Source organism: Pygocentrus nattereri, chromosome 20, assembly GCF_015220715.1.
Source record: "Pygocentrus nattereri isolate fPygNat1 chromosome 20, fPygNat1.pri, whole genome shotgun sequence".
Classification (NCBI taxonomy): Eukaryota; Metazoa; Chordata; class Actinopteri; order Characiformes; family Serrasalmidae; genus Pygocentrus; species Pygocentrus nattereri.
Window position 1 is genome coordinate 37,515,227 of NC_051230.1, and position 12,799 is coordinate 37,528,025.

At 43.4% G+C, this 12,799-nt stretch overlaps 1 protein-coding gene and 1 pseudogene across 1 annotated transcript; one reads left to right on the forward strand and one right to left on the reverse strand.

The window, feature by feature from the left end:
* Positions 1-252: 252 nt before the first annotated feature.
* LOC119261811 lies at positions 253-1,241 on the forward strand (annotated as a pseudogene).
* Positions 1,242-3,637: 2,396 nt separating this feature from the next.
* On the reverse strand, positions 3,638-12,051 carry LOC108414762 (netrin receptor UNC5C-like). Its single transcript, XM_037531552.1, has 8 exons — positions 12,003-12,051; positions 9,286-9,480; positions 8,043-8,186; positions 7,730-7,833; positions 7,252-7,432; positions 6,872-7,039; positions 4,179-4,358; positions 3,638-3,959 (listed from the first exon to the last, which is right to left on the reverse strand). Exons 1-8 carry the CDS (start codon positions 12,049-12,051, stop codon positions 3,922-3,924), a joined length of 1,059 nt encoding a protein of 352 aa, XP_037387449.1. The 3' UTR covers positions 3,638-3,921.
* Positions 12,052-12,799: the final 748 nt, after the last annotated feature.

A 12,799-nucleotide genomic window follows, 5' to 3' on the forward strand; every position in this document is an offset into this window, starting at 1 on the left:
ACCCTTTTAGTACAATGTAGATAATATAATATAAACTTTGATCTGATTCGCCAGCAGATGAAGAAGATGGAGGATCAATGCCAAAGAAAGGACACCACACAGCTGGTGGGTCATACAGAGTTGTGTGTTTAAGAAGTTTTCTTGATTATAACTTTGGCTGTTCTTCTGTGTAAACAGAAACCTGAGAACAGCGGACATGCTTTCAGGTTCCGCTATCAATTTAATAAATATGAAGTGACCTGTGATGCGTCTATGACTGTGTTGGAGGTACTTCTCTCAAACAAAAACTTTAAAGGCGTTTATAAAAAGAATAAGTGAAAAAAGATGGTCATCCAGAGAGAGAAAGTATCAAGAGGTGCTATCTCCACAGACTTCCCCTGCTGCCTGATCAATGATGATGAACTTCTGAACATAAAATTCATCAAATCGAGTGGAAGCAGCAGCTCAGAGAATAAACCAGTCCCCTGTTCATTGATGAACAGCACTGAAAATTTCATTGTGTTTAACATCAAAACAACAGGAGGCCACACTGTCAAAAGGCTGATGAAGAACCAGGCACTGAAGCATCCAGATTAATAAAATCCCAAACACAGAGGAGATCCTGAAGCTTTTGCGGGATCAGTTTGAAGGTTTGCAGAAGCAGCTGAAGGAGCGAGAGAGTCTCACTAAGCCTGCTGAGGTGCAGGAGGTTCTTCAGAGAAGAGTTCTTCATCCTCACTAACGCACGTTATCGGAGACTTTGACCCGTCCCCACAGAGGCTGCACCGCCCCATCTCTGCTGTGTTCAACTTTGGGGATTTGGACATGGGGAAAAAACTCTCACTGAAGGAGAACCTTGTTGCCTATTTTTATGGTAAGAACAACAAGGGGCAGCATCTGGACTTCGCTCTGCTGGAACTCAGTGATGATGCAGAACTTCCTTATTGTCCTGAATTGCTTAGCAGGTACAGTTCTCCTCCCACTAGAGGTGGGATCTGCATAGTGGGGCACCCTGATGGAGGGTCAAGAGAATGGACCCCTGTTTCATCATTGAAAAAGATGAAGTTCCAAATGCAGCAGACGAGCACCAGGCTAAGAACAGCGACTTCTTACACGTCATAACACAGCAGTGTATGGCAGAGAAATGGGAATACAGTAATTCCCAGATCAGTTATGATTCCTGTTTCTTTCATGGATTCCCCAGCTCACCGGTCTTTAATGATCACTGCGAGCTGATTGGTGTCCACACTGGAGTGTGGTAGAATATGCTTTTCACATGTTCCCCATCCTGGTGTGCATCGTAAGACAGTGCAATCAAAACAGTACATCTGATGTTGTTCAGTCCTTTGAGGCTCAAAACAACATGAAATACGTGCTTCAGGTGGAAAATTTACATAGTCAGGGAAATCATCAGGATAGTTAAGGAGATGATAAGATTACAGCTGCACAAAACATTCCGGATCATTCTGACTGCTCCAGTCATGACTTTTATCACTTCTTTCATTGGGTACTGTCAAGTGTATGACAAAGTACACCAGCACAGACTTCCAGGGCTCCTTTTTGCCCTTTAACTTAAGTGCCTTTGGTTACTGAAAGCAGAAAATGTATTTGTGAGAAATGATCATGCAACTAGGTTCATGTTTGTGTGTAAAACTGATTAACCTGTAAGCTGTAGATCCATTTTTTGACCATTTAAATTTCTACAACCTGTATGCATCATATAATAAACACATGATTTTATTTGAGTTTTACATGAACTCCATTCAAAGGGCGGCATGGTGGCGTGGTGGGTAGCGCTGTTGCCTCACAGCAAGGAGGGCCTGGGTTCTCCCTGTGTCTGCGTGGGTTTCCTCCGGGTTCTCTGGTTTCCTCCCACAGTCCAAAGACATGCGGTTAGGCCAATTGGACATGCTGCATTGCCCGAGTGTGTGAGTGACTGTCTGTGTCTGTCTGTCTGCCCTGCGATGGACTGGCGACCTGTCCAGGGTGTATCCTGCCTTCCGCCGAAGACTGCTGGGATAGGCTCCAGCCCCCCCTGCGACCCTGACGGAGAAGCGGCTTAGAAAATGGATGGATGGATGGATGAACTCCATTCAATTTGGTTCTCAGAACTGTCACAGATGAACATGATTCATGAGCTGCAACTGTTCCATTCTCAGCACAGCAGTTACAGACATGGTGTTGTAGGTGGTGCTGGTACTTTTCCATGTTTGGTTGAGAGTGGACTGTCCACCACCCAAATAGACAAGAGTAGCCCTGTGGTCAGAAACAGATCGTTGATGACTGACCAGAACAGGGGTGCACAACTCTGGTCCTGAAGAACCGGTGTTCAGCACAGTTTGGTGATGTACCAGATCAGACACACCTGATTCAACTCATATGTCAGTTGCAAGGTTTAGGGGATGTGTTTGAGTGGAAAAACCACCAAACTGTGCTGGGCACCAGCTCTCTTGCACTGGAATTGGGTACCTCTGGATGGCTCAGTTCATGGTATGTATGAATATGTGCATCTAAAAAAACACACAATAGTCATACAGCAGCTTTGCTGAAAATATGTGTCCAAGTGAGCTCACCAAGGGAGCAACTCCCTCAGTGCAAGAGGAAAAAACCTGGAGAGGAACCAAGACTAAAAAGATAAATCCCATCCTCCTCTGGTCAACACCAGATAACAAGACAAAAGATGAGGCTTTCTGTGTCTGCTAATCCGAGCTTTATAGGTCAGTAATAGGATTTTATAATCAATGTGAAATTTAACTGGTAACCAGTGCAGGGCTGATAAAACTGGGCTGATATGGTCGAACTTTCTGGTTCTTGTGAGACTCTGGCTGCAGCATTCTGGAATAACTGAAGCTCGTCAAAGCTTTTGCTGGAACATCCAGACAGCAGGGCATTACAGTACTCTAGCCTTGAAATAATAAAGGCCTTAATACATGCTTTGAAACTAGCTTTGCCTCCTTTGGCAATATTGTGAAGATTACAGTAATAATGATTGCACTGTAGGAATGTCTTCATTTAGATGTCCAATAGATGAATAAAGTCATTAATTTTCTTTAGATCATTTTCATAAGCCAACAGAAGCATTTAGCTGAATGCTCTTACCCAGAGCAACTTACAAAAAGTGCTTCGTCCATCTAGAGCAAGTATATTTGGTGGTTACCAATAGGTTAGAGAGAAAGCCAGTCCTGAGCTCAGATACTGCTAGAAACAAAACCCCTGTTGATTCCAAGAGAGAAAATGACAGAGTTAAACACAGTGCAGTGCAAAAGTTTACAATAAATATCTAACTCAGTGTTCATTTAAGTGCTGTATATAGAGAGGGTCTTCAGTCTGCATTTGAAGACTGCGAGGGACTCTGCTGTTCAGACAGCCAGTGGGAGTTCGTTCCACCACCTGCGCTCCAGTATAGAGAAAAGTCTTAATGCTTGTCTTTTACACATCTTGAAGGGTGGCGGGTCAAGCTGAGCTGTTCTCGAAGCTTGAAGGCCTTGAGGTGCAGTTTGAATTTTGACCATTGCCATTAGGAGGGAGTGTCTGGTTCATTTTTGGCTTTGTAGGAAGGGTTTTAAATCTGATGCAGCTACAGGAAGCCAGTGAAAAGAGAGCAGCAGAGTGACGTGACTGAACTTAGGAACATTGAAGACGAGCCGTGCTGCCGCATTCTGGATGAGTTGCAGAGGCTTGATGGCCTGCATAGGAAGACCAGCCAAAAGTGAGTTGCAGTAGTCAAGCCTTGAGATGACGAGACTGTGCACCTGGGTGGCCTCTCGAGTGAGAACATTTGCATTCCACAGGAGATTTTGTTGTTTGTTTGATGAGATACACACAAGTAGGTTGCTGTCACTGTACAGTTGCCATGGCAGCCAAAGATGTGTGACAAACCAGATGCTCCAGTGTCAAGCTGGTTGAGTCAGTGCTGTACCTCCCCCAGGTTCAGGATCAGGTCTATAGGACTCTTCTGAGAGACAAAGAGACTGAAAGACCTGCAGAATCCAAACACAGAACCAATCAGAAACCCTTATAATCTAGACACCAGCCAACCATAAGCCCCATAAAATTCACACAAGCCAAAGAAACAGACCAGAACCTTACTTTCAGTCAGACGTCCCATAATGTTCACAGCAGCTAACATAAAATGCGTGTCCTTCTGATTAGCCAATCAGTAGCAGATAATCTTCGTAACAGCCAATCAGAAGGCTCACCTGTTTGTAAAGGTTTGATGTGGATGGGCTGGAAGTCCCCACTGATGTTGGAGGAGTTGATGATGCTGGAGCTGAAGTGGTTGTGATATCTGCAGTAGAGCAGCATGACCAGGGGAACCAGCAGGAACATCACAGTCAGTAGAATGCCCACACACACCAATACACCATCCAGCCCTGGAGCTGTAACACACACAGAAACACAGGTGGAGATTTATTTAATATAGACCTGGAGCTGAACTCTAACTGTAACCAAAACATTGTATAGAAACATCAACATTTCACTAGGATCTCCCTAAAGCAGCCTGAATACCTAGAAGGGCCCAGGCAGCTGCAGCTATCTCAGTTCTTTATTGATCTGGTCCTGGAGAATCCCAGTCCTGCTCACTTCAGCTCATTAAAGGTTTATTAAAGGTCACTGGTGGATCAGTTGTGTTAGAGCAGAAGCAACATTGAACTGGAAACCAGCAGAACTGGAGCTATGCAAGTAGATGGGGTTTCTTAAAAGTTTTCATAAATCCATGTGTGGAGGAGGTGGTGCGGCTGAGTGAAACATGCCGGATGGAGAGCCATTCTGAACCAGTGTTGTTTATAGTCATGTTTTTCTCAGTAAGCTGTCTGAGAGACCAGAGAGAGACAACAGGAGCTGAGAGTTTAACTGGAGAAGGAAATCAATGCTTGATTCAAGACTTGGCATTGGAGAAGGCTTACCAGGTGAAGGTGTGGTGTGTTCACAGGGATGTTCACAATTCTCTGCTTGTGTCAATCACTGTTCATTTTTGAGGTGAGAAACTGTTAAGGCAGCGGTTAGACCTTGCCTTTCCCATTCCCTGATTTTGGGAAGTAATTGGCCTGACTTTAAGGGATTAGCGAGGTAACTGTCAGATTGTAAATCCTCTGGTCATCTCAAAAGTGCCATTGCACCTATTGCCTTTAATCAAGCTTCCCTTCGAGAGAATTGGGATGGACCTTGTTGGATCGTTAGATAGGAGCACATGAGGGTATTGCTTTGTATTGGTCTTGGTGGATTATGCAATGCAATATACATCTCACCACATAGTTTGCTGAGACACTCCTCTGAGTGATCTCCAGAGTTGGGATCCCTAATGAGATCCAACAGACCAGGGCACAACTTTCATGTCATGAACTTTACATGAACTCTGAATTCTTTGGCATTAAATCAATTGGTCCTCTTGTTTATCATCCCCAAATGGATGGACTGTTCAAAAAGTTGAATCAAACCCCCAGGCTTATGATTTAGTAGTTTGTGCATGAGAACACTAAGCCTAAACGGGGTTCACCCTTTTTGATACCACTTTAACCTCCTAAAACTGTGGAGTTAGGTGGTCCCTGTTTCTTTGGTGACAGTGGATCCAGAGAGAACTGAGACTAATAGTTGAGACTGGAGGTGCCCACAAAACCTGATCATACTCTGGTTTCTTGCGGTGACTAACTCTCCCCGCTCCCAGAGAACAGAACTTGCCAGGTTGCAGATGGAATTTCTGGTGTGCTTTTGCCTCCGTCTGGCAATACAGACCTCATAGAACAACCTCTTATTGCTTATCTAAACATGTAAACAATTGCTTCAGGATGAAATCAAGGCTATGCCCGACATGGGGTCAGTTGAGTAATTACACAGAGACTGGTGCAGTCCCATGGTGCTTGTCACCAAGCCCGATGGGACTGCTTGTTTCTGTGGGGACTATGGAAAGGTGAAGGTGCTGAAATTTAATACCCAGCCAATGCCATGTATTGATGAGCTACTTGATTGGTTAGGTGCTGCCTGCTTTTATTCGACAATGGATTTAACCAAGGGATACTGGCAGGTCCTATTGACTGAAATCCTTTGAAAAAACTGCCGTCTTCACACTATTTGGTTACACCAAATATCTGGGATGTTTGGGATGTTTGGAGCTCCAGCTTTGTTTTCAGTCTTCACTGCACATATGCCACTGCATGGGCTGTCTTGACATCACTGAGATGGACTGGAATCATGGCCAACCTGAAGAAAGGTGCGACTGGGTGCGTGGAGGTACAGTATCTGGTCTGCCACTTGGGTCATGGACAGATGCCTCCCTAAATTGACAAGACTTCAGTGATTTCTGCCTGTCCGAGACCCAAGACCAAAAGACTTTTGGCTCAGTCAGGCGGTGGGGATATGTGGAGGAGGGGGCATGGTCAACCGTCAAGTGCAGGATGGAGAGCCAGTCATGCTGAACCAGCGGGCTAAGTTGCTGATGGTGTTCACCTGTGTGTTGTATGGGCCAGCCTATTTACAGTCATGTTTTTCTTAGTAGGATGTCCAAGAGACCAGAGAGAGACGAGAGACGCTCAGAGTCTAACTGGAGAACAAAACTGAACATCAAAGACTGAAGAAGTACTTAAGTTATTTCTACGTTGAAAGAGCTATTCAATTTATGTAAATAACAAAGAGCACTACGTCTCCAAAATCCTCCTTCTGATGTCCTCACTCCCCAGAGCCAAAGCAAGGGCTGTTACACCATGTTAAAAAAAAAAAAAAAAAAAAAAACAACAAAACCAAATATACTACAATTGCTTCCTTTCACATTAGTGCAGTGCAGGCGGGTTTCTGCGTTGTGGGTGGGGTTAGGGGTGGAGTGTGTGTTATCTGGTTGGAGGGTGATGCAGATGGGTTTCTGTGTTGTAGGTTGGTTTAGATGTGGAGCAAGTGTTACCTGGGCAGTGGACAGTGCAGGAGAGCTTCTGTACTGGGAGTCCGTCACAGAGTGAGCCACCACTGAGAGGAGCCGGATTGGTGCAGTCACGGGTCCGTCTCTGAAAGCCCCGCCCACAAACACCACTACACGCTGACCACTCTGTCCACCTGGACCAGCCACCGTTCACTATGGCAACACACAAACATGCAGGTGGTTTCTGAAACTGTATGACACACTGATATATATAAATATGGACTAAACTGCAGTTCTGTTCATTTTTATAGGTAATAGTACGGCATGTATTTAAAGAAATCTATTTTTTTGTCAAACAGTCGCTTTAAAGGACTTTTGTAGTTTGTGACCCAATAACGAGACAAATAGTAACATTATTTAGTTACCATAGACTGTAATGGTTGCCATGGAGCTGCATCTCCTAGCGACAATGTTGTAAGCGAGGCAGGTGTAGTTAGCCGTGTCAGACAGTCTGACCTGTTTAATGATCAGGTTGTGATCAGTAGTGATGTAGAAATTGCGATCAGCTGCTGGATCAATAATGTCCTGATTCTTCAACCACTCCACCTACAGGACACACAGAGAATTACACCCAGATTTAACTCTTTCAGCACTTGCTCTTCAACTAATCCATTATTATTATTACACCTATGTACTACTACTACTAATAATAATATTAATAAAAACAGTAATAAAAAAATGATTGTAATAGGGCGTCTATAGATATAATGATTTTGTGTCAGTATGATTTGGGGTTGGACTCTGTTAATCTGAAATACAATGATGATCAGATTTTGTAAATGCAGATATGAAGTTGAAGTAAATACAAACACTAATGACATACTACTGCTAATGTGTGAGTACCTGAGCAGGTGGGATCCCCTCAGGTGGGAGACACTGCAGCAGCACTTCCTGATTCAGAGGTACGTCCTTCCCAAGTGGCTCCACCTTAAATACCTTCTTCAAATCTACAGAGAGAGAGAGAAAAAGAGCAAGTCCTGCTCACTCCATTAATGGACTACAAGTAGTCTTAAATCCTGGACCAAAAGCCCTTAACCTTAAACTGTAAACCCTGAGCTCTAAACTTAAACCCTCTCCTCTGACTCTTATTCTGAGTAATTAAGGTCTCTATTTGGTCTCGGTTCCACTGTAAAACGTTCTGTTGCTTGTTACTCACAGGCGATGTAGACGTGAGCTTTGCGGCTCTTTGTGGTTCCAGAAGAGCTCCAGGCCACACACTGACACCAGAACTCCTCCAACCTGAACACCTCCTCCACCTGCTGTCTGTAGACCTCTATACGCACCTCCTTCACCAACAGACCTGAAAATAACACATACGCTCAACAACACATCATCATCATCATCACCTCCTCCACCTGCTGTCTGTAGACCTCTATACGCACCTCCTTCACCAACAGACCTGAAAATAACACATACACTCAACGACACATCATCATCATCATCACCTCCTCCACCTGCTGTCTGTAGACTTCTATATGCACCTCCTTCACCAACAGACCTGAAAATAACACATACACTCAACGACACATCATCATCATCACCTCCTCCACCTGCTGTCTGTAGACCTCTATACGCACCTCCTTCACCAACAGACCTGAAAATAACACATACACTCAACGACACATCATCATCATCACCTCCTCCACCTGCTGTCTGTAGACCTCTATACGCACCTCCTTCACCAACAGACCTGAAAATAACACATACACTCAATGACACATCATCATCACCTCCTCCACCTGCTGTCTGTAGACCTCTATACGCACCTCCTTCACCAACAGACCTGAAAATAACACATACACTCAATGACACATCATCATCACCTCCTCCACCTGCTGTCTGTAGACCTCTATACGCACCTCCTTCACCAACAGACCTGAAAATAACACATACACTCAATGACACATCATCATCATCATCATCACCTCCTCCACCTGCTGTCTGTAGACTTCTATACGCACCTCCTTCACCATCAGACCTGAAAATAACAATACGCTCAATGTATACACTTGGGTGTGAATGTCTGTGCACCCCTGGTCAAATTCCATGTGTTTGTTGACGTTCTGAGTGTGAATAAGTTACAGATCCTCTACAGAGATTCACTTTAATACTACACACCTACTGTTTATATGCTGCATTTATTATAACAGAATGTGGCCTGTGCAAAAATGACGGCATATCTTATATTCTGTGTGTTATTCTTTTCCAGCGTGACAACTTTAAATAGGATGCTGTTACTCTCAGCTGACTGGACTGGAGCTCTTAATGAGACGAGGAATCGTTTAATTAAGAGTTATACAAGTGATGATGTATGAGACTCATTACTGTCCGGTCACGCTGTGCTGCGTCTGCTCTGACAGGCTAGATCAGTAACACAGAGAATATCAGCAACTTCACACCTGAGCTGTGTTCCACTCTCTCCTGTGTGCTGTGCTCCCTCTGGTGGACCCACTCTCCATTACACCTGAAATAAATCTGATTGGCTGGCGTGGCTCTGCAGCTCAGACTGACCGCCTGGTTTCTGATGATGTAAGCATCCTCTGGCTCCTGCAGGAAATGGGGGAGTGGCTCAGGGAAGTCGGCGGGGAACGTGCCTGGCAGGAACAGGAAGACATTATCACATGCACAGCATTAACCAGGGCTGAAAGAGTTAATCAATGAAGCTGATTAGTCAATAATCATAACTAAAAAATGTTAAAAAAAATCAATATGTTCATATGATCCACACAGTCGCTCTGACACACTGTAATACACTACAGGAAGCGTAGGGGGCGATACGGCTTCTACTGTTTCATTTAAAAAGCTCTATAATGTTCATATGATCCACACAGTCGCTCTGACAGACTGTAATACACTACAGGAAGCGTAGGGGGCGATACGGCTTCTACTGTTTCATTTAAAAAGCTCTATAATGTTCATATGATCCACACAGTCGCTCTGACAGACTGTAATACACTACAGGAAGCGTAGGGGGCGATACGGCTTCTACTGTTTCATTTAAAAAGCTCTATAATGTTCATATGATCCACACGGTCGCTCTGACAGACTGTAATACACTACAGGAAGCGTAGGGGGCGATACGGCTTCTACTGTTTCATTTAAAAAGCTCTATAACGTTCATATGATCCACACAGTCGCTCTGACAGACTGTAATACACTACAGGAAGCGTAGGGGGCGATACGGCTTCTACTGTTTCATTTAAAAAGCTCTATAATGTTCATATGATCCACACAGTCGCTCTGACAGACTGTAATACACTACAGGAAGCGTAGGGGGCGATACGGCTTCTACTGTTTCATTTAAAAAGCTCTATAATGTTCATATGATCCACACAGTCGCTCTGACAGACTGTAATACGCTACAGGAAGCGTAGGGGGCGATACGGCTTCTACTGTTTCATTTAAAAAGCTCTATAACGTTCATATGATCCACACAGTCGCTCTGACAGACTGTAATACACTACAGGAAGCGTAGGGGGCGATATGACTGTGCCATTTAGCTCACTATATATCAGAGTATTAAATATGAAAAACAGAATTACAGTCTCATGTAAAACACAGTAGTTTTATGTACAGTAGAGCTGAGCTAATTGAGCAGAGCAGGTCACAGGAAGATCTTATTTCATGAATAAACATTTTATAAATAACAGTCTTTTAGACAGTAAACTTCACTACACTGGACGTTTCTCCAGGTACTGCAGCTCTACATACGTCACCAAACTCAGTCTAATGACTGTCTTTCTGTCAGGGATCGTTTAACAGACCGTTTTCTTTTTATTTCATTAGAAACTAAAACAAACAGGGCAGCTGATGAGAGAGACTCTGAATGTCTGACCATGCCGTATCTATTTCTGAAATATTTACTGCTGTATATAAAGTTGAATGTCCAGTAATCTGGACGTTTAAACTGTGTGGTAAATTATGCTTTGATTAGTTTAATAGACTCGTTCATTACAAACACGCTGGTGGAGACTTTTCGTCTGTTCAGCTTATTTTGAGGAGAGGCAGTAGGTGATGATCTATGAATTGGGGACAATGCTGATAGTAATGATGGTTCCTGCTTGGAGTTTCTGGACTTTCAGAAAAGTGTCATTCGTGCCTGCGACGCTGGGCTGCAGCGCAACACACAGTGGCGGGTGTCATATGTAAACATGAGTGATGTGAAATCAGGATCATGTAATGTTTTCAGTGTTTTACTCCAGTGAGTTCAACCGTTTCAGCCTGTAGTTCCCTGTAGATGCAGTGATGAAATCACTGTGTTTGTTTGTGTTAAAAAGCTCTGTTTATTATTATTACTACTATTATTATTATTATTATTATTACATAATGATAGAAAAGTTCTCCAGGCGGTTCTGAGAGTTTTTAAAACTTTTTAATGCAGCTGAACGTCCTGTAAACACAGGACGAGGAGCAGGTCAGTCTGTTACGCCAGTGATAAGAAACCTGCTCATCTGTCAGAAACACTGGACACTGAATCTGATACAATAATTAGGGTAATGTGTAATTTAATATGCAACAAAGAACAAAGAACAAAGAGAGTTCTCAACGTCTCAGGACCGAGGAGGACACTGAAGCATGTCTTAGAGACCCACTATAATAATAATAATAATAATAATAATAATAATAATAATAACAATAATAAAAACAATAATAATAACAACAGCAATAATAATGATAATAACAACAATAACAACAATAATAATAATAATAATAATAATTATTATTATTATTATTATTATTATCATTATTATTATAAGTCAATGGAACCAGACGTCTCTCCAAGTCATTTTGGGCTGTTTGTTTTGGTCCATTCATCATGAAATTTACTCACAATGTAAAGGAGAAACAGTTTTTTCCACACATCATCAAAAACTGAAAACCAAAGAATGGAGATACGAGGCTTTGTCACAACAGCAGTGATGTATATAAATATATCCAAATCATTTCAGAAACTGCCTCACGTCCTGACTCATTCAGCTCCCACTGTAATTTAGAGTGTCAGTCACACTCAAACTCCACATTTCTGCCTTCACCACACATGAAAAGTAAATGCTGCCCACATTTAAGGTGGAGCGGAGGAGTCTGTGAAAAGGAGGAGGCGAGTTTTCTGTCCTACCTGCAGCGCTCAGGAGTGTGAGGAGCAGCGAGCTCAGAGAGAGGAACATGGTGTGGAGGTTCCTCCAGCAGATCCAGAGAGCGTTCTGATCAAAGCCACTGAGAGAGACAGTACACCTTCACCTGCTGTGGGGGACTTTAAACTGGACACTTTCCTCTAGTGGACACACTGGGAACTACACACAGTCTCTGTTTTACAGTAAAGAAGTGTAAGAGCAGTTTTTATAAAGTCCTCCTGCTTGTTCGTATTCAGGCGGGATTAGTTTTAGATAAGGAGCTGCGATGATCACCAGCTGGTTTTCACCATGTCATATTTCCACATGTTCATGCTTCAGTAAGGATTTCAGCACCTGTGCCTCCATAAAAGCGCCTGCAGGTTATATTAACACGGTTTTACTGCTACGTGCGGAGACACTGAGGCACTCGTGTTCTCTGAAGAGGCTGAAGTCAATGTTTCCACCTTAAATGGTGCAGCAGTTGTTATGGGTGCTTTTCCACTGCTTGGTATTGACTCGCCTCGCCTTTTTTTGGCTCTCCATCAGGCAAAATTTGTTGCGCTTGGGCGCAAACCACCAGGTCTGCGTAGCTTCTTGCGTCGCCTTCAAGCAGAGAACTGTCTTGCTGTCTGAACTCTGAGATAGTTTTTCCAGACTCTCCTGTTTTTGTCAGCAGTCTTTTCTCTCCTTTGTCTCCAACATTCGTCTCCTTTCACATCACGACAGTTTCATGTGGTGTAAATTGGCTTTTACCTAAAAATGAGGCGGTGGTTCTTATAAAAGCCGCTTCCACCAAACACTG